Source organism: Falco naumanni, chromosome 5, assembly GCF_017639655.2.
Source record: "Falco naumanni isolate bFalNau1 chromosome 5, bFalNau1.pat, whole genome shotgun sequence".
NCBI lineage: Eukaryota > Metazoa > Chordata > Aves > Falconiformes > Falconidae > Falco > Falco naumanni.
In genome coordinates, this window is record NC_054058.1 from 10,224,247 (window position 1) to 10,245,527 (window position 21,281).

The window sequence follows — 21,281 nt, forward strand, 5'->3', positions numbered from 1 at the left end:
ACTGATTATATTACTGAACTGCAATTGAAGTCGTTGTGTAAGGCTGCTTCGGTTCCTTTTCTCTAATAAAACGTGCATCTACTGAAATGTATCAGCCTTGACTGGGTTTAAGAATGTATCAAAGGGAAAGTACAGTCCCCCTTTGCAAACGCCAGCATGAAGTTACCCTGGTACAAATGTTGTCGCCTGCTGGCTTTGGAAGCACCTTTTGCAGCTGCACCATTTCCATGATAAACTGGGGGGGGGAGGGGGGGGGGGGAGGGGGGGGGGGGGGGGGGGGGGGGGGGGGAGGGCAGAGCAAAGCAAAGCAAAATACCCAGTCTCTCCCTTTGTTCTCATTACGCTGGGGGTGAGTAGGGCGGGGGGTGGGGGGCGCACGCCAAGAGGCGCCAGGAATCCCCCGGGTCTTTCGATTATGGTTGTCATTCTGGGTGAGTGGGGGTTTACAGCCAGACCCCCCGCTGCGCGCAATCCCTTTAGCGAGTAATCCACGTGCGGGGGCCGCACCGTAATCCCCGGCGCCGGGTGCAGCGCGGCGGGGGGCGCCCCACGCCCCCTACCCGGGCACAGCCGCCCCCCCGGCCCCTGCGCCCGGCTCCCCCTGCCCCGGGGCGGCCCCGCCGCCAAGGCTCCCCCGGCGCGGCGGCCCGGCGGCACCTGCGGGCATCGGCGGCTCCCGCCCCGCCGGGGCCGTCGCGCTCCCCGCGGGTGAGATCCGCTGCCTGCGGCGTGACCCAGCCCGGTGCGGAGCGCCCTCCGGGGCGGGGCGGGGCGGGGGGTCGGCATCCCGGTGCCCGGGGGAGGCTGCCGCCGCCTGCGCGGGGGCGCGGAGGAGAAGGGATTCTCTTTGACGTCAAGCGACCATAATATAATGATCGCTCGTTCATATCCGGGTCCCCGGGCGGCTCCCCCGGGCCGCGCTCGGCCCCGCGCCGCCGCGCAGTGAGGCGGAGGCGGGCAGGGCAGGCAGGGCAGGCAGGGCAGGCAGGGCAGGCAGGCAGGGCAGGGCGGCCGCCCGGAGGTGGCCGGCGGCGGCGGCAGCGGCGGCGGGGCGGCGAGCGCAGCATGCCCGCCGCCTCAGACGCGCCTGCCTCCTGCCGCCGCTGCCCATGGAGATCGCGCTGGTGACTCTGGAGAACGGCGGCGCCACGGCCATCGCCGGCGGCGAGGATGCGGCGGCCGGCGGCGGTGGAGGCGGCGGCGGCAGCGCTCGGGTCCGGCGGCGGGGCAACTTGCTGCACATCGCCGGCTCCGCCGCGCCGCGCCTGAGCGACGGCAAGGAGGGCGCCCCGCCGCCGGCTGCGGACGAGGAGCGGGAGCAGCCCCCGCCGGCCCCCCGGGAAGACGACGGGAGGCGCCGCAGCGGCAGCGCGGGCAGCACCAACGGCCGGGCGGCGGCGCGCGGGGCCCCCTCCGCGCCCCAACCGCCGCCCCAGCCGCCGCCCCGCGCCCCGCGCCCCGGTACGGCGGCGGCGGAGATGGGCCCCCCGGAGGAGGGGGGGCACCGCCGGGGCATGGCCATGGCCGCGGCGGGCGACGAGGAGGAGGAGGCGGCGGCGACCCAAGGCGCCATGCACCACCAGCGGGTGCTGATCAACATCTCGGGGCTGCGCTTCGAGACCCAGCTGGGCACCCTCAACCAGTTCCCCGACACGCTGCTGGGGGACCCCGATAAGCGCATGCGCTACTTCGACCCGCTCCGCAACGAGTACTTCTTCGACCGCAACCGGCCCAGCTTCGACGGGATCCTCTACTTCTACCAGTCTGGGGGCAAGCTCCGCCGGCCCGTCAATGTCTCCATTGACGTCTTTGCCGACGAGATCCGCTTCTACCAGCTGGGCGAGGAGGCCATGGAGCGCTTCCGGGAGGATGAGGGCTTCATCAAGGAGGAGGAGAAGCCCCTGCCCCGCAATGAGTTCCAGCGCCAGGTCTGGCTTATCTTTGAGTACCCCGAGAGCTCTAGCTCGGCCCGGGCCATCGCCATCGTCTCCGTGCTGGTCATCCTCATCTCCATCATCACCTTCTGCCTGGAGACCCTGCCAGAATTCAGGGACGAGAGGGAGCTGCCCGTGCCCCTGCCCCCACAAAGTGGAGGTTTGAATGGCACGACCAGGGACTCCCCACCTGTGCAGCCACCCAGTAGCCTCTCTGATCCCTTCTTCATCATCGAGACTACCTGTGTGATCTGGTTCACCTTTGAGCTCCTCGTCCGCTTCTTCGCCTGCCCCAGCAAGCCTGAGTTCTCTCGCAACATCATGAACATCATCGACATTGTGGCCATCATCCCCTACTTCATCACCCTGGGCACTGAGCTGGCCCATGAGCAGCAGCAGCCTGGGGCCGGCAGTAGCAATGGGGGTAGTGGCCAGCAGCAAGCCATGTCTCTGGCCATCCTCAGAGTCATTCGCCTGGTCAGAGTCTTCAGGATCTTCAAGCTCTCCAGGCACTCCAAGGGGCTGCAGATCTTGGGACAGACTTTGAAAGCCAGCATGAGGGAGCTGGGCCTCCTCATCTTCTTCCTCTTTATTGGCGTGATCCTCTTCTCCAGTGCTGTCTACTTTGCTGAGGCAGATGACCCCGAGTCTCATTTCTCCAGCATCCCTGATGCTTTCTGGTGGGCAGTGGTAACCATGACCACCGTGGGCTATGGGGATATGCGACCTGTCACCGTGGGGGGCAAGATTGTGGGCTCCTTGTGTGCCATCGCAGGTGTGCTCACCATCGCCCTGCCTGTCCCTGTCATTGTATCCAACTTCAATTACTTCTACCACCGAGAGACTGATCACGAAGAGCAAGCTGTCCTCAAAGATGAACACAGTAGTGCTCAGGGCAGCACGGCAGGGGGGGGGAGATGCGAAGAGAAGATCAAGTAGAAACTCTCTGAACAAATCTGTTGTGCACTTGGAAAACAGTGAGGGGTTCAACAATGGCACCGACTCTTTAGAGAAAACAAATATCAAAGCAAAAAGTAACGTAGATCTCAGAAAATCCCTCTATGCTCTCTGTCTGGACACCAATAGGGAAACAGACCTGTAAGGAGAGGAGAGGGTTAGAGTTCAGAGATGCAGAAGGATTTGCTGGTGTCAGAAACTTCCTACTACAATTATTCTTTTGGTACCAATTAGTTTTTTAAATCAGGCTATATTTTATAAATTGATCACTGTCCTGGGTAGTCCTCCAGGAATACATGTTTTTATGTTCTTTTTCCATGACACAAAGGGTCACCTATTTTTAAAATAGACTAAGAATAAGCTACTCTCCATGATGCAGGAGCTGGTAAATTATGACAGTGCAAAATCTAATTTGTAGCAACTTATTTTAGCAAATGGTGGTCAGTTTTAAATGGGTCATTTGTAAGCAATTCAGTTGCTTCACGTTTAGTATTAAAGAGTTGGGAGATGTGTGTGTGAAGAGTGAATGGATTGGGGGGTGAGGGAGGTTGAGGTTTTTTGTACTGTAGTTTCAAATTGAAATTACTCCAATATATTTTATATCTGTATAACTGTATTTATGGTTGAAAGGGGATTTCTTATTCCTGTGAAATACAACAACGTTAAAGCACTAGGAACATTAGCGGATCAGCACTTTCAGAGTTTTCCACTTGTGATCAGTACAGATCTGGTTATGTAGTATGTGAAGTGATTTTGGTGCTTTTAACCCTATAGCAGAAAATGTCTATTGTCATTGATATGTTAGTTTCTTGTGAGCCTTAAATTATTAAATATTGTAGATATACTTCTTTATAAATAATTTTATTAATTACCTTCCTGTTTCAGAATTTCTAAATAATTCAGTCCTGTGCTTACCGTCCCCACTCAAAAAATGTATGTGCAGCTTTTTTTTAATTATCATTATTTTTATTGTAGTTTTACAGTTTTATACCTTCATTATATATTTGGGACTAAAAGAAAAAAATTGATGTCTGCTGTTAACTGGTTTCGATCCAAGTGCACAACAGATCAAAAACATGAGGTAGTGAATAGATATATCAAGAAAGTAGAATATGAGTGCAATATCTGCAGAACTATTTTCATTGTACGCTCTAGATTACTTTGGCATGAGTATCAGTCACCTTTATGTATCCATTCCATTTGTGTACACAATTCACTTTTTAATTATCATAGACTGGAAACAGACGGCACTTTAAGAGTCTAACATGGCATGCCGTGCTACTTAAATAACCATTGCGTGGCTTATATCTTGGACTCAGATGGAAAGCATCACCTATCATCAAAACACATCCTTGTTTTCTTTTATTTCCATACAAAAACTTTTCCAGTGCTGTGGATTTTACAGTTAAGATGTTGCTGAAAGATGAATGACACAATATCTTCATCGTGATAACACAGCTCTGTACAGCTTACTAGTGAAGACTGAAATGAAGCTGCTTCTGTACTTTTAACACAAAGAGCTGTGTTATCATTTTTCTTGCAATGGACATCTCTGTTTTCCCCTCAAATTTCTGTTTTATTGCTGAAGGATATTTCAGGCCTTTACCACATACAGTGGGAGAACAAGACTAGCAGAAAGAGAAGTCTTGATTGTCAGCGCTCAAGGTTTGTTTCTAACAGATTTTCTAATACAACTAAGTAAATACTAAACCAGGATTATAATTTATGCAAGTACCTCAGATGTATGTACTGTGATAAATTTAAATCAGCTTTGCAAAACAGTGTTTTGACATTCTCTCATCTAGACACAAATTCTGCTTACCCACCTCTTACCATGCTGTTTAATGATAATGGCCAAATGCATGTTTTTCCTTCCTATTCAGTAAAACAGGCATGGTAAGTGCCAAGCAAGTAGTATTTTTCATGTTTGGTAGAAAGAACTGTCACACAGAGCTCAACCTAAAACTCAGGCATGAGGGGGAAGGAGGTTGAATCTGGTAATAGAGAACAGGATCATTCACGATAATTTTAGATGTTGTTTTCTTGGTTGGTTTGCTTGCTTATTTAGATGGGGAATAACGCTATAATATGCTGAGGAACTGTCTGCAACAAGACTGACAGATGAATTGCCTAGTCCAGCTGCACTCCAGACTCAGGCAGATCTCCCGTTTGCTTTAGTGGGAGTTTTTGTATCAAGGTGAAATGCAGAATTAGGCCTTTGGTGAAGCTGAATCTAAAATGAAATAAAGAAATGGTATAATTGCCTGTTGCATATGCTAGATTGTTGATGGGCTTACAGTGAAGCTTTTTGCTCAGGCAAGTAGATTTACTTTCAGGGATTAAATTCATCTGACCCACCTGAATAAGTACCAAACAATTCAATGAGTGTTTCAGGATAAAATTTTGGTCATGTCTTCCTCTTAACTACTACCCCCACCTTCCTGACCACTTTTTCTTCCACAGTTTGCTCATCCAGTTGTACCTTGTGATGAATTAGGCTGTCAGCTCCTCAAGAGCAGGGGCAGTGTGTAGATACAGTTCCTTGTTTAACAGTGGAGCCCTGCTTATGGCCAGGGCTTCTGGATATTAATGATTTGAATTAACAAATAACAGTAATTATTGCAATTAGTGGGGTAGCACCGATGTAAAACTGATGCAGGTGAAAGCAGATCAGGGCTATGGGGAATGGGTTTTGCTGATTTTAAAAGCATATTGCTGATGGAAAGGGAAAGCCATGTCTTCATTGTTCCTTTTAGTTTTCTTCCTCCTGTTGTGCGCCCTTTTGTTACTCACCCTGACACGGTTCTGTCCTTGTGCAAGTACAGATGCAAGCGCTGCCTTCTCTTCCAGAAGTGGCTTGAGCTCACTAATCTGGACAAAAAATCCAGTGCAGCAACTACAGCAAAGTAGGTCTTTCTCTGTCAAATTGGTGAGTTAGTAAGCAAGTGCCAGAGCCAGTGCAAGGAAGGGATGAGAAGGTCAGAGATGTGGGGAAGTGAGTAAGCAGGAAGGAGTGAAATCCTCACTTTTCAGTGGCAGTGAACTCTTAGATGATCACAACCACTTGTTGAGCCCTACTTCATGTTTGCAGAGATGCCACGGGACTTTGTCCTGCAAGGTGCTGGGGGCCTTTAAATTCCCACTGGAGCCAGTCTGCAAAATTCAGCTCTGGATTCCAGCGTATGTGCCCTGCTATAACTGAGAGCAGAATTTGTCCCAATCAAGATCAAGCTATGTGACAGCAAGATACCATGTTTGCTGCACAGGGTTCTATAAAAGTTTGTCAAATCATTCCTTGACTTTCAGTTTGATCATGCTATATTTTCCCATAATACAACAACAAAACTTTCCAATAAAAAGCAAATGAATTATTTCAAAATATGGTTGAAAATAATGGTTTGGCTTGGCTTTCTAAACAGTTGTCAAGCACAGTTCAGGCAAACTCAGCTTTGACACCTTCTTTACAAGGATGCATAATTTCTGTTGGCTTATAAGGCAGTAAAGGATTTGCTTTCTAATGAGAGAGGTTGCTGCCAGACAGTGAGTAATACGACCAGAAACACGGTTAGATCACAGTTCAGCAAATCACTTAGCATGGTCTCAGCTTTAAACACATGCTTAAGTAAAGCATTGTTCAGTAGGTATTTTAGGTGCACTGGTCTTTGAGATTGTCGCTTAAATATGAACTACATGCTCTGCTGAAACGTTAGAGCCATCACTTCCCACTGAACTTTAGTGCAAATATTTAGGTACATGGGACAGTTTGTCAGCCTAAAACCAAGTGGTGCTGTAGGACACTGTAATCGGAACACCAGATTATTACTACAGGAAGAGTGCCTGGTTGTGCAGCCACTACTCATAGCAGTCCTTTTGATGTTGCAAACTGAGTACCAGAATTGCCTGCATGAAGAATTGCAACTTTGGCCTGGATGAGAGTGTAATTGAACTTTTCAGCAGTGAGAACCTGCTTTTGCTGTAGTTGGTTTTAGTGTCAAGAAGCTTCATTGAGTTCAATAGGCAGCTCATATCTGTGTCTGGGGTACAAACAGTGCAAAAGCCTCATGACATGCCACTGCAAATTTCTGCTGCAAAAGAATATGAGAAAAAGAACCAAACCACTCAGAGAAAGCTCCTGTAAATGTGAATCAGGAAGAGAATTTAGGCTATGTATGCCAATTCTAGGCTTATTACAAGAAGGAAATCTGTCCAAACCATTATTGATTTTATGTTAGCTGACCTGGAATGAATAGCAAGCTGAATAAAACCTCTTTGGAATATCAAAAGCCACAAGATATCAGAGCTTAATGAATAGCAAATTATTGCAAGTATAAAAAAACAACCTCAAACCCCAAACCAAAACCCAACACTTTTTTTGTAAACTCTTTTGACTAGGAGCTACAACACGAAAGATTTCTCACCCCAGACATGCCTATATGCCATAGTTATTAATGGTTTGTCATTTTGTGTGGGACAGTATGTACTGAAATGCATTACCCTTCCATTCTTCCATTTTAGGGATGCTGAAGTGGATATACTTTTGGGTCACCAGTAATGTAAGTTTAGTTTGCTTAGCCTGGCCCCAAGGGGAGTCTACATTCCCATTTCACTTTTCCATCATTCTAAAAAAATGATAAAACAGTAACTAACAGTTACGTAACACCATTCATCTCCTAGTGCTTTATGAACAATGGTACAATGTTCTGTACAGAGACATCGTAAAGAAAAGGCTGTGGAAGGGAAGAATGAGGCTTTCAAAGGGGGAGAGGGCTAGGAGTGGCACAAAAGTGAGTGCACTTGGCTGGACTGGGACATCTAAAATGTGAGATGTCAGGGAGGGAGGGGAGGGAGGAGAGAGATTCACCCTCTGGTCTCCTTTCTGGTCTCCTGCATGGCTCTTGGCTCTGCAAGCAAGGGCTGTATGCCAGCATCTGTGCACTGTGACCCATCTGGTGGGGTCACTGAACACAGAGGGAGAGTTAATGCTGCTTTGAGCAGCATGAACAAATCCCTATTTTGTGTGCGCTTTTTATTTGGACTCTGTAAGAAGAAAATGGCACTTCTGCTGGCTCTTCCCTGGACCCTTGTGCTGCAAACACTGTTGTGGTGGTGGTGGTGGTGATGATGGGGGCTCTTGATTCACAGCACACTGAGCACTGCTCTGAAGGAGCTTCCCTTCTCCACGCACTGCCATTCACCTCGTTAGGTAACAAGTATCAGTGCACTTTCACAAAAATGTGTATGTATGCAAAAAGCCTTCCTCTTCTGAAACCTATCAGTGAACCTGGTTCTGAGGTAAAACAGGGAGACTGCTTCGTGGCATGCAACAGTGCCATTGAGCCATAGTGAGGAATGTTAGCTACCCAGCTGAAATTTGTTCAGGTAATTTGGCAAGATATTCTGACCAGTAGTGAAAATTGACAAGGGGCTGCAGGCAGATTGCTGCCACCCTTAGGTTATAATGACAGGAGGGCTTTAAAGACATAATGAAGACTTTGGCCTTGCTACTTGGCCAGTGATGGGACTGGTATATTTTATGGCAGTCAGTGTGTTGGAGACACCTTACTAATAACAAGGTTGATGCTGTTCAGGACGGAGGGGCAGCAAGGAAACTGCGAGATAAAGCTTTAAGAGCATCTGCCTGCCTTTGGTTCAGCTTCAGCCTGGCATTGTGTTTCCAGTTTCACTAACCTCCCTCCATAGGCTAACTTAGCTACGAATGTTTATAAAATGAAATAGAAACGGTCTTTGTAATAATATAGACTATAAAAAATCAAAATCATTGTTTCAAAATCATTCTGCCAAGGCTTATGTTGTATTCAGCACCACAAAATATTTTTTAGAATATGCCATTCAGTGTGTTTGTAACTTTTGTAAGGTTTGGTTTTGCGTTGTTTTGGGTTTTTTTTGTTTGTTTGTTTGTTTTTGTTTGTTTGTTTTGGTTTTTTGGTTTATTTTTGTTTATTTGTTTGTTTGTGGTTTTGGTTTTTTTAACTTTCTTGCTGTATGCATTAACTGCTCCCCAGTTTTCCTTGTCAGCTTGTTAAATTTCTGTTGCTCTTATCTTAATTTGGGACCTAATGGTGCTGATACTCTTCAGTGAACCTGGGTCATACTGATACCAGTGTTTGAACTTACAGTAGGAAGAAACACAGAAATTCTCCAGTAACTACCCGTGTGTCCATTGGCCAGAACACCCCTCATATTTGTATGATAAAACATTGTAAAAAAATATGGGCATTGTATCATTAAAATCATAGGAAATAAGAAGCTTTATGTTAATTGGAAAAGGAAAAAAGTAAAGCTCGTAACAATATGACCAAAGAATTAACTGGAATTAGAAGTTGCAAAAATAAGTATCAACTTGTTTAAAGAAAAAGAACAGCTTTCATACATAATTAGTATATGTATTGCAGTGCTTTCTTGCTTCTGCAATCTAGCAGTGTCCTTATTTGGTACTTTTTGGTTCCCAGGTATCTATACTGTATTTTTACCAGGGCTGAAAAAGGCAAAACCAGAGGCAGACCCAGAGCTGTTGTGAGCAAGTGCGCTGAAGATGGCTTGTTTGCCTGGGAACATTTTTGTTTTCTCAGTAATACCAAGGGATACAATAAAAGCTCATTTTTCTCTTCGTAAGTACTGCAAATAAGCATGTTTGTATAGTTGGCATGGCTTGGTTGAAATCGCCTGAGGATCAAACGCATTATCTACAGTTCCAGATCCCCACCACAGTATCAGCACTGCCTAAGTTTGGTTTGTCCCCCACTGTTGTAAATGTATGGCAGTTGATTCTGTGCTTGCACCAGCTTGTGTGCCACTTTTCTTTGAAATGACAGCTCAGCTGCCTCTGTAAGGTAATCTCATATTTTTGTGAATGTGATGAATCTGACTCAGCAAGGAGTGTGCTATTCTGCATTCTAAAATCCCATTCCGGGGCACAATGAACAGGTAGTCCAATTTAGGACTAGCTTTGCATCCCCAGCTTTGGGGCTTTCTTTAAGAACTTTGTGCTAGGGACAGATACCTGAATGTTGTTCTCTTTGATGCCTGGTGAATCCAAAACAGAGCTGTTAAAATCCAGTGACTCTGACTGCAATCTTGTTTCCATTGTTCTGAAAGAGGCGCAACATTCTTTGTTTTCAGTGAATTTCTCCTTATTGACTTGGTGTGAAGTTAAAATGAGGTTATCCTTTCCAATGGAACAATGTTACTTTGCATTTTCAGCAAATTGACCTGGTTTCCAGAAATGACCTAATCTAATAGTAAAGTAAGTGATATTCCTAGATGGCAACAAAGTGTTTCCATTAGATCATGGGCTTCCCAGTGCACATAGTCTGTATGATTACTGCAGAATTAATAATTTTCCCGATAGAATTTAGAATTTACCAAAAGTAATCTGCAAATTCTGTTCTGTATTAGTAATTGAGTCATGTTCACCATCATCAGGAGGATGTTTCCAATTAAATCAGTGCAGGTTGTAACCCTTGTCTGACATGCAGAAGACAAAAATAAAGATATTTCTCGTTTCCATGTTTTACCTACAGTGTGAACGAGACGGTCAGTTGCAATGTTCCGGGAAACAGCTTTTAAGCAGCTAGGGATAACTGCACATTTTTTATAAACATTCTGTTTTGTTTTCTCCTCTGTAGTTTATGTCATCCATTGTAGTCCTTTTCACATGAGTAATGACGTAGACCCAGAGTTCCTCAGTCTTCACTGATATCATCTGAGAAGATGCAGATACCCAAGATGAAGAGTTGCTTTTGAAAATATGGGTGATATGCATTTTTGCCATCTCTTCCAAGTCCAGTTATTTTGTTCTTGGAATACCTTGGCTCTTACCCTTTGGATTTGCACCTCACTGTTCACTTCCTCCCTTTGCTTTTGTCACACAGTATATTTCATAGCGGTAGCAGTCATTACTGCAGAGCAGTAAGTGGCAGAGCTGTGCTGCTGCCGTACGTGGTAGGTACGATTAGTGCTGGGCGTTCTACAGCTGCCTCCCTTCAGCTGCAGATGGATGGGTCGTTATAGGCGATTGTGTTAAAATTGACATAAGAAAGTGTGTTGCTAGAGAAGTCACCTTGGGTGGAAACCTGTAATAATTCCCCTCTCAAGACGGTGGTAATTCTACCCTCCTCCAGTTTTCTGACAAAGCCATTTTGGAGATATTGTTGTTGAAGTAATGTTCTCTTCTGTCACATCATGTCTCCAACCCAGGCCAGGCAGCGGCATTTCCATGTGCTCTGTTTCCTGTAGGTGAGGAGTGCAATGAAACCTTGCAGCTCTTCTCATGAGAATACAGTTGCATAATGACTACTCACATTCACAGCTGCAGTTTGTATGAAGATACTGGAGGAAAAATGCAAGTTAAATATACTAGATTGATAGCGCAGCTATCTATGGGTCTCAGGTACATACAGAGAGCAGAGGCTGGTAATGTTAAAATTCCTTCCTTTATATGGTTACACTTCAATGGTGGTGTCCTAGCACTTAGTAATTCCTCCAGAAAAATCTCTCAAATCCATACAGGGTTTTCTTTGCTCCCTCCAGCGTTAGTAGGGATTAGTTAGATTCTACCATACTTAATTCTCTCAAGCAACTTCAATGAATTTAAAACCCCTTCCACCTCCTCTTCCTCTCCCTCCTCCCTCTTTAATTCTAAGTAGAAATGCATGTGATTGGGAAGAGCAGCTGAAAATAATTTGAATTATTTAAGCAGTGTAGCCTTATATTTTTTTTCTGTCTTGTTTAGAATCATTTGAAAATCTGAGGGGGTGTAATTGAGGGAAGGCTTTAATGCGAATTTGCAGAGGAAATTTTATGAGTTCCTTAGTTCAGAAGACACTATAATTGTCAAGGCAGTATGGCATAAGAGTCTTATTTAAAGAAAGATTAATGTGAAAATATGTGTTGTTATTATTATTTTATCATTATGCAATTCTTTCTTTGAATGTTTTAATTAGGAAATAAAATCTTTAACGTGCTGAGAAATTCTGTCCATGCAAGATAATGATGCAAAGAAACAGTCAGTCTGGAGAGTGACAAAGATTGTTCTGGGAAGGAATGCCCTCAAGCTAAAGCTTAGCCACTGTGCTTTGAAGGAGACAACATTATTTGAGCCAAACAAGAAGCAAAAGGAAGAGCAGGAATCTATAGCTGAGATACCAGGGTGTTTGCCTGAAAGGGATGGTGGCTCCCACAGCTGTTTCTGGATTTCAGCTGCCTGGCAAAAAACCTACACAATATCTCTCAGGATCATGTTTTAATAGTCTGCTCCATTCTTTGAAAGAAGGGATACAGGTACTTGTCTTTAGGAGAGTGTGCTGAAGTGTGGATCCAAAGCAGAGACTGGCATCTTCCTGCAGGCTTGGGGGAGTAAGTCCCTGTAAACAGCAAAATTTTGTTCAGATTCCCATCACCCACTTGCCTCACAGGGTATCTCAAAATGACCTGTTCCTTGGGTTAAGATGCTAACTTTTGTGTCTCTGCTGCCAGTGCGTTGAATACTTAGAGATGCCCCAAACCTCCCTGTGGGCAAAAACTCTGTAGCCAAGGCATTTCAGCCTGGATTTCTCTGGAGCTGAGAACAGCACCGATTCTTCAGTGGCCTTGTCTATATATGACGTGTGAAGCACAGAGGAGCCTTGACAGGTGTGCATAGCTTGCTCACATATAGTAGTTGCAACAGGTAAACTATTGCAGTAATTTTGCTGTTGTTATTACACAATGGAAAGGTGTTATTTATTATCAGAAGCTAATTAATTTTCTAACTTGGTCTGAGAGTTTTTCTATGATAGCAGAATTTATTTGTCTGCATAATAGAGTGTTCACAAGCTTGTCCTGGTTGGGTTTTGGGGGATTCCCCCCCCCCCCCCCCCCCCCCCCCCCCCCCCCCTGAAATTTTAGTTGTCTTCTTGATGTTTTGAATTGAAAACATCTTAAACAGATGCTGGAAGAATACCAGGGGATGTAAGAAGGGTCTCAGTGATGCATACTGGTAGTGGAGCAGAGGCTGAGTAGCATAGAATTTTGGAGCATGAGAAAGAAACCTCTTTGGAAGGCTTGGAAACACTGTGCATTTCAAAATGGAATTTGCACTGCTTCATGCTAGTGGAAAATGGGGTAGCTTCTGTTCTTAATAAGGAAGTTAGATATTTGACTAAGGAGGAGATAGGAATTCTCATAGACATCCTGACTGCATCTATATTAGAAAATTAAATGTGCCCAGGACCTTTCTCTGGCACTGAGGTCAATTGGCATGCAACAGCCTGTGTTCATACAATTAGACTGTCCCTCTAAAACAAGGTGGCTGGAGGCAGGCTGCCTGATGGGCTCAGTTCCTGGCCTGTGCTGATTCCCAGATGGTGCCTAGAAGGTATTTGGGAGAGAGCTCTCTGGTACAGGCTTAGAAGTGTGACCAGTAGTATTTAACAGTATAGTTGATTCTGATAAATTAATTGCCTGGGAACATTCCCTCAGACTGTTTAACTGACAAGCGTAGATAATGCCTGAGCAATTCACACAGGGCTGAGAAGTGTGCTCTGTTTTGATGCTACATGGAATCTTGCCCTCAGGAAATTTCTTGGAGTATATTAAAAGCTTTGCACATTTACACTTTCTTGCCTTAAACAATAGTATCTCTATTCATTGAGCACAATTATTTCTGCAGAAATCTCTTCTCCTCTAATTCTTCTTCCACCTGAGCTCATGTGTATACAACTATACTAAAAGTCACCCCACAGAACTCCAACGTTTCCAAGTGCAAATGGAGGAGCACAAGTGAATCTGACAGTAAGAGCAGAATAGTGTTGGGTTTTTTTTCTTTTTTTTCTGATTTTCCTGTCTGCACAGCCCTAGTGTAGGCTATACCTTGTGTTCCAGTCACTGCATCTTGTAATTCTGCTTAGGAACTGTGATGCAGTTGAGGCCCAGGTAGCCTGTTCTTGTCATCTGGCAGGCTGCACTAGAAAATAACTGGAAATTAAAAAAAAAAAAACAAAAACAAACAACAAAATAAGAGGATGGGGATACACTTCTAACTGCATTCAAAGAAATTCAAGCAGGATGAGACCTGCAGAGATCTTACTGAGGCCAGCCTCCTTCCCAAATTGATGCTCAGCCTCACATGAATGATCTGCAGATGTTTGCTTGGCCTGTACCTGACACAGACAAGGCCTGTACCTGACACAAACTGTGGGTTAAGTTTGCTTCCCTTTGCATATATGCTAAAGGGATAATTTGGTAATAAACTAATTGCAAATGTAAAGGAGAGTAGCTAAATATCAAAACAGATAGTACTTTCTGAGCATTGTCAGCTTCCAAATGGCTTTGACTTCTCTAAATCCGTGGAGATAGCCTCAGAAAAATGTGCGTGCAAGTAAGGACTGGTCTGAAAGCATCGCCAGGCTTCCTTTACAAAGCATTGGGATTTCGGATGTAATACTGGAAACAAAACTGTTACAAGCACGTGTAACTGTATTACTGCTTCTAGTGCTGTGGAAATCATGGCCCACCCAGCACAGGCAGGAAGTAAGCCACCACCAGAATTCTTCTTTAACTCCAAGGTGAATCTATATGCCAGCAGTTGCTCTGCTGCGGTCCCCAGGGACTGGAATACTAGTTAAGTTCAGTCAGACTGGGAAAAAGTATGCATGTCTAGGAGCAAAATTCCACTTGACATCTTTTCGGACACTGTAATTTGTGGATTTTGCAGGTCTAACTGCAATAATTTAAGATGTTAATGCTGTCAGCCTCACCAACAAAGAGGTGAGAAGCAAGGCCCTCTGAAGGGGCCGCTAAGGGCAAATGAACCTATCAATGGGTTTTTATTTTTTAGTTTTTGTATACCCAAGCATCCCATTGAGCTTCCACTGAGCACTGTCCTTCTCCTGATGACTCATTTTTCTCCTTTGTCTCATTCCTCTGGGAGAGGTTGTCATCCTTCAGTAGGACTGGCAGGACAAGACTTCTGAGTGCTGAGGGCCTGTTTGATGCTGGTAAATGTTCTGGACAACAGAACTTGCCGGCTGAGGGATTTCTGCTGCGGAGGTGGTTTTCTCCAGCAGATGGGTGGGCAGATAGCTTAGTGTGGGGGTCATGTCTTAGGTGACTACAGCAAAGGCCACCAAAACCTGGGGTCTGGAATGCTGAGGTCTGCCATCTGGGAAGTGTCTGATGAAACTTTTTATGCAGGATATCAGTCTTTAAATTAGTCTGTTTCGACAACAATTAAGGTTAAAAACTCCGTTTATCATATTTATGTATTATTTAATATTTAGGCACAGGATACCTACTTACAATGGACATGTAAATAACATGTAGATTGCCAAGAAAGTAAAAGTATAATTCAAGAGCCAAACTCATCTTGGAGGCAATGGACAAAATCACCATTGGAGCCAGTAAGGAAGGGGGGGCTTTCTATTTATTTCCCCTAGAGAGAGAAGTTGTAAAGTCGTTATTGCAGCATCCATGGACAGTGAAATATATATTTAAAATATTTCAGAAGCACATCCTGATCTCTATTCACTCTGTATTTATGGATTAGTTCTACTAATCTACAAGTCAACATCTATTCCGTTGCAGGAATCCTACTCAGATGGACTCGAGGGCTGCAGTCATACCGTTTGTTTTCCTTGAGTCTTGACAGACCAAATTAAATAGAGATCTCTCTTACAGGGATAGCATGCTGACAGCATGTGCTGTGGGGAGAAGAGAGTGTGGAAACAATATTGCTTATTGCCTGAACTCAGCTAGCAAAATGGCAGCACAGCATGTCTCATTCGTCTGCACTAGGTTCTCAGGCAAAACAGGTGATGCTGGGAAGGTGTGTGAAGGGTCTGAATTTGGAAGAGAAAATAATTGGAGGCTGATGACTGGAACAAAATGCTCAAGCCAAAATGCTTCCTCCCTGGGGAAACTCTCCCACAGTCAGATGTAGTGTTGTTTAGCTGCCTGGTTTTAATTCCAGGACTGCGAAGAAAGCATCCTGGCTCTTAAGGCCCTGCCTGGGACATTTTTTGTGTGCTGTTGGGTAACAAACGCAAACATACAGGAATCAAGCCTGAACAAGAAATTCACGCACCATCCACTTCTCATTCCTGAACCCATACTATTGCCTTGTCTGATTTTTTCTTCTTGAATTGTCTTTGGTGTAAAATCGCACTGTAAAATTTCCTCCTGTTATTTGCGTAGAGCTCAGAGGCAGGAGCCAATGTAACATACTTTGAATTTGTTTTCCTTTTTAGAAGGGGCTTGCATTTTGGACTTTTTTTTTTTCCAGGCTAATGTACATCTGATGTCAGGCTTCCCAGATGAGAATGGTTAGACTGGCGTTGACATTTTTAGAAATATGTGCGAATGGAAAAATATCCTGGGAGTGCTGCCAATGGCTGATTCTGTAAAGTTTTAGTCTCTGTTGAATAGGAGACATGAGCCAGGTACCTTTACTGAAAAGAAGCCTTACTTGTGAAGTGTCTCTGCTCAGGTGTGTGCTGTGCATACCTTCTCAATTTAAGGAAAGGGCTGGTGTGAATTCCAGCAGGCTGTGTGACTCATTCAGGCAATATTCAATTCCCCTTTCTGACCAGATGATAAACAGCCAATTAGCATCTTCCCCAAAGGGAGGAACAACAGCAAATGATCCTGGCAAAAAACGGATTTTCCAAGGTTTAACGGGGAGGATAACAAACAGAGCGATTCAGACAGATCTCCTGCCTGATGTGTGGCTGTTCTTTCCAGTATGGTGCTGACGTGACTGGGACAGAACAGTGTAAAGCTGAGTTGATCTGCAGTGAATCAAGCCCGCAGCTTTCCATTTCACAGCGAGATGGTAGAATTCGGAGGATGAGTGCAGCTGATTAATGGTGCTATGAATGTCAATAATTTTTATGGGCTTTGCAGTACGCTCATTTTGACTGCCTCATCAGAGCAAATGTCTTGTTAACAGATAGTAGGCTTTCACACAGGGCAGGTCAAACGCTGCTTTCCTTGAAGAAAAGTAGACCACCCGAAGTGAACAGGGGGTTGTACAGGGGTTAAACCCTTGCAGGGCGTGCTCTGAGGGTGCAATATCAGTGCTCACTGAGAATACATTGGCTGTCTATATCCAGAGCTACAGCCGGCTCCCGCTGAGTTGCTGGCTCTGTTGAGTTTGGATCGCAGCAGGAGCCTGGGGCCAGGAGCTGGTGCTTTTCACTGAGGCAAAACAGTGCTCAGTGAGTGGCAGGGCCTTGCAGCTCCAGCTGAGCTCAGTGCTGAGCTCGGTCTGCTGACTGGCAGTGTCTTGCCTCTGTGAGAAGCAGGATCTGCTGAGTTGCTCCGTGGGTCAGTGCTCCACAGGAGTAGCAGCTCTCCTTGTGCTTTCATGGGCACATTGCATGCAGCGTTGATGTATGGCAGAATTCTTTTTGCAGTGTGGTCTTGCACACCACTGTTCTCCCAACACTATCTGTCTTTTGCAGAGTCGGCAGTCTCTTTCCCATCATCATCTCTCTTCTGTTTGCCTTACGCTCACATGTTGACAAGGCTGAGCGGATGTGGTGGTGCCTGGTGCTGCACACACCAGCCCGTGTGCTATGGTGTGCATGTTCTGGCCTTGGCAGAGCTCCCGGGGCCACCTCGTGCTGTGGATGGCTCTCCACAAAGGGACACCGTGGCTTAGCGGTGGCCTTTGCAGGAAGTTTAGATACAGCTGTTTTCGCACATTGTTTGCTGGTGGGATCGCTCTGTAACTGCTGCACGGAGCACCGCAGAAACAGATTATATCAGATTTACAGAAAACAGTGTGTTGAACTCAACTGGGTTCACTCTGATTCATTTTGGAGAAGGGTTTGGTGGTTTCTAAGGGAAACAAAGTTTTTTTAGTTACTCTTTTGATCATCGGTAACTTTTGAGCTTGTTAGCTATTTTCAGCCAAATTTGGCAAAGGCACGCCAGCCTTGAAGAAAATAATGTTTTTTTACAACTTTTGTAAAGGTAGCTGACTACATGGGGGAAAGAAAGATCTGAATTAGTACTGCTTCTGTTAGGGAAAAGCTGTGGCATTAGCTCTTCTAAATTGTTGCTCTATCAAAACAGGAAAGACATGATGAATGAAATATGCTATCAACCCGGGTATGTTTGCAGACTTCTTCTCTGAAGTGTAGCAAATACTGATTAGATGGGATTTACAGAATAACAGCAAGAAGCAGATTTGTGCTTACCAATAAGGCAAGCAGTGGCTTGCATATTGAGAGAGAGTTCCTTCCTTCCTTCTAGCAGTACTTTCAGAACATTTTTCAGACCTCTAACTTGTTCTAAAGTCTGTTGTAATTGGGCAGGGGGCAGAGAGAACAAGCCCTCTTGATTTCAGTGAATTTGTGGTCAGGTTTGTCATGGTCCATCTCATGCCATCCTGGTGTTTTACAAGCTGAGGAAACAAAACCTTGAAATTAAAGCTCGTATCCTTTTCAGGTGCATTGGAATGATGAGCTTGGAGGGGTAGGAGGAAGGAAAGGAAGGCTGGATCTTTACTATTGGACTTTAAATAGATTGTGGTTGAGTACATTGGCTTGCATGCCCCTTAGCAGCCCTGCACAGCGGCAGTACTAGCTGTAGCTCCTTTACTTGCTGGAGCTCATAGTTCATTGTTATGAGCAAATAGCTCATCCTATTTGCTTTCCTAAGCATAAGGCACTCTGCAAAGAGTTGGTTTATTCTTCCCTAGCTACTAACCAACTATCCATGCACATTATGCCCACCGTTGGCATTTGCTACAGGACTTTCTGGCCTGATTTGAGAAGCATATTTCTATGCCATGTTTAAGACTGGACTTGAAAAGCATAACTGAGCTCTAAACAACCTTCCAAGATCACACAGTACTGGGGTGCACAGGAGAGGGCACATTTCCTGGTGGGGAGGCTAATACCTTAATTTTAAGGACCACGTGGTCACAATTTTTGCCCACGTGTTTTACAGTCATAAACTAAAATAAACTGTAAGGTACACCTAGCCAAAATCCCTGTCAATTTACTGCTCTCTAGTAGGAGAGATGCACTTCTCTGTGTTTCTGCAAACAAGTTTATCACTCTGATCACTAAACTTTACCCTTCTGATGTAGCTAAAGCAATAAGTTTTTTTATGTTCTTATACTATGTTCATCACCGATGCAGTTGATGAGACCCTTCCAATGATGCCATAAGAAATGTGGCTAGTAGCCCTCATGTATTGGTTCTTTCAGGCTCTCCTCAGGAGAGCCGTGAGCAGTGAAGCAGCTGGGGTTTTTAAAAAGAAAATATAGATGCATCTGTATTAGCAATATGTGTTTTCTGAGAAGAAAGTCTGTTCTTTATCCTCCAAACTGTGTCCCTTTCCTGAAGGAACTGTTATTTCCTGGTCCCTTGTGGTAGGTGGTTTTGCTGTGCTTGAGGAAGAAATTAACTCGCTGTAACTGTCAGCTTAGAGCTCTTAGCTGATTTTTTTAATACCTTGGGCCAAAGTTCTTGTTTCCTCAGGGTTTGATTCTAGTGCCAATTCTGTTCAATATATTTATCAATGCAGAAGTTGAATGCACCTTTAGCAAGTTTGATGATGATACCAAACTGGGAGGTGCTGTTGACTCTTCTGAAGTTCCAGAAGGCTTGCAGAGGGATCTAGGTAGACTGGAGCATTGGGCTATCACTAATAGAATGGAATGTAACAATGAAAATGCCATATTCTGCACCTGGGAGGGAACAATGCTGGGATAAATTATACATTGAGAGAGGAGTGGCTGGAGAGCAGCCCTGCAGAAGATCTATCTGGAGGTGCTGATTAACAGCAGGGTAGAAGCTGCTGTAGAAGGGCTACAGGAGAGAGGCAGATGCCAAATCATCCTGGCCTTGTAGCCACTGCAGACTTCTAGAAATATCTTCAGTAAAAGCCTTGTGCATGGTTTGTCTTCCCTTTATATTCTTCTACCACTGCAAAATAAATATAACAGTCTGCTGTAAAACATATAGAACATCATCTGCCATTTTCTCTTGACCATTTTGAAATAGTATGTTAGAATAGCCAAATAATGGCATGCAGGCAGTATGCAAAATCATTTTGCATGAAGGGATTTCAAAAAGCTTCCCCAAAAGCTACCTACAAGTTATTAACTCACATTTGGGGACCATCTGCCTAGTGGCTTTTCAAAATAATGCTATAAGCCTACAGGCTGAAAGCAAGGAAGATCTTACAAAAGCATATTTTCCAGAAAAAAAAAAAAAAAAAAAAAAAAAGGCAAATCGCCAAACAGTTGAGCCTTACCTTTTGTTATCCCCATAGGTGATAAATCATAAGGTATTTGGGAACAGAAGTGTATCCGGGGCATTGCCACAAGATATGTTCTGAGCATCATCTTGCAGTTTCTATTGCAGAATTTTGGTCTATTTTGGTGCAGCTACATTTGTTTGGGGAAAACGCAGTGTATGTGACAGGGTCATTACTATGACTTTTCAGGCTTTGAAATCAGGAATTTACAGCAATTTTCCTGCTCTAGAGAAAGACCAGGTATTGGAGATAGAGTTTTTCTAAAACTATAAGGCTTCATCTACATGGGAACACTTGGGAAGTGTAAGCTGATTAAAAAACCCTCTAGATCTGAAGTACGATGGCTTGAAATAGAACATACTCCTCTGAGTTATCACATTTGGAATAAAGGCAGGCCTAACTCGTGTAACAGTCCAGAATACTGAAACAAACTTAATCTTTATTTTTTTAAGGGAGAATGACTGTGCAGAGATTAATCAGAATATACATGACTTTTCCATAGGTAGGCAATCCCATTTTTACAAGTCATCTGAGAAGTCAGGAAAGACACTGAAAGTCGTTGGAAACAGACAGATGTGCCTTCTCTATAAGCTGCTGTACACAAAAAGCACAATTCAACAAGGTGCTGAGCAATGTTTTTTTAGGTGCTAAATTCCTTTTGTCATCTGTGGTCATTGAAGGCAATTGGTATCACCCATGATGGCATTGAGAATGACCTGTGCTGCTCAATATGCAGAGACATCATAGGTCTTACTAAATTTCATGAGTATTGAATGAAAGGTAACATAATCCTATAAGGTATGAAAAAACTTTTACCATTCTTACCTGCAAAACATGCTGGTAAAGGGAACTTGGGCCAGAGAGATGCTTGCTGCACCCTTATTTGATGCAAATTGTGTTTGGACTCTGAAGGACTGTTCGTCTGCTGTAAAACTGAATGGAAATTTTGCAACTGGCTTCAGCAGATGTAGGATCAAATAGTACTACTGCTGCTGCTTTCAGTAAACTTCCCACTGCTGGTTGGACAGAGTAGCAGTCAGTCTCAGCCTTGTTCTGAACTGCTGAAAAAAATCACAGAAAGCACACTTTGAGAAAGAGTGGGGATGAGATAATTGTTAT

General features: G+C 44.6%; 1 protein-coding gene across 1 annotated transcript in view; it reads left to right on the forward strand.

Moving 5' to 3' along the window:
- Positions 1-993: 993 nt before the first annotated feature.
- Positions 994-21,281, forward strand: part of LOC121089068 (potassium voltage-gated channel subfamily A member 5-like) — a 29,074-nt gene continuing 8,786 nt past the window's right edge. Inside the window, 2 exon segments of the mRNA XM_040595840.1 lie at positions 994-2,837; positions 2,839-4,556. Of these exon segments, the coding sequence (XP_040451774.1) occupies positions 1,110-2,837; positions 2,839-3,036 (1,926 nt within the window). The 5' untranslated portion in view covers positions 994-1,109 and the 3' untranslated portion in view covers positions 3,037-4,556.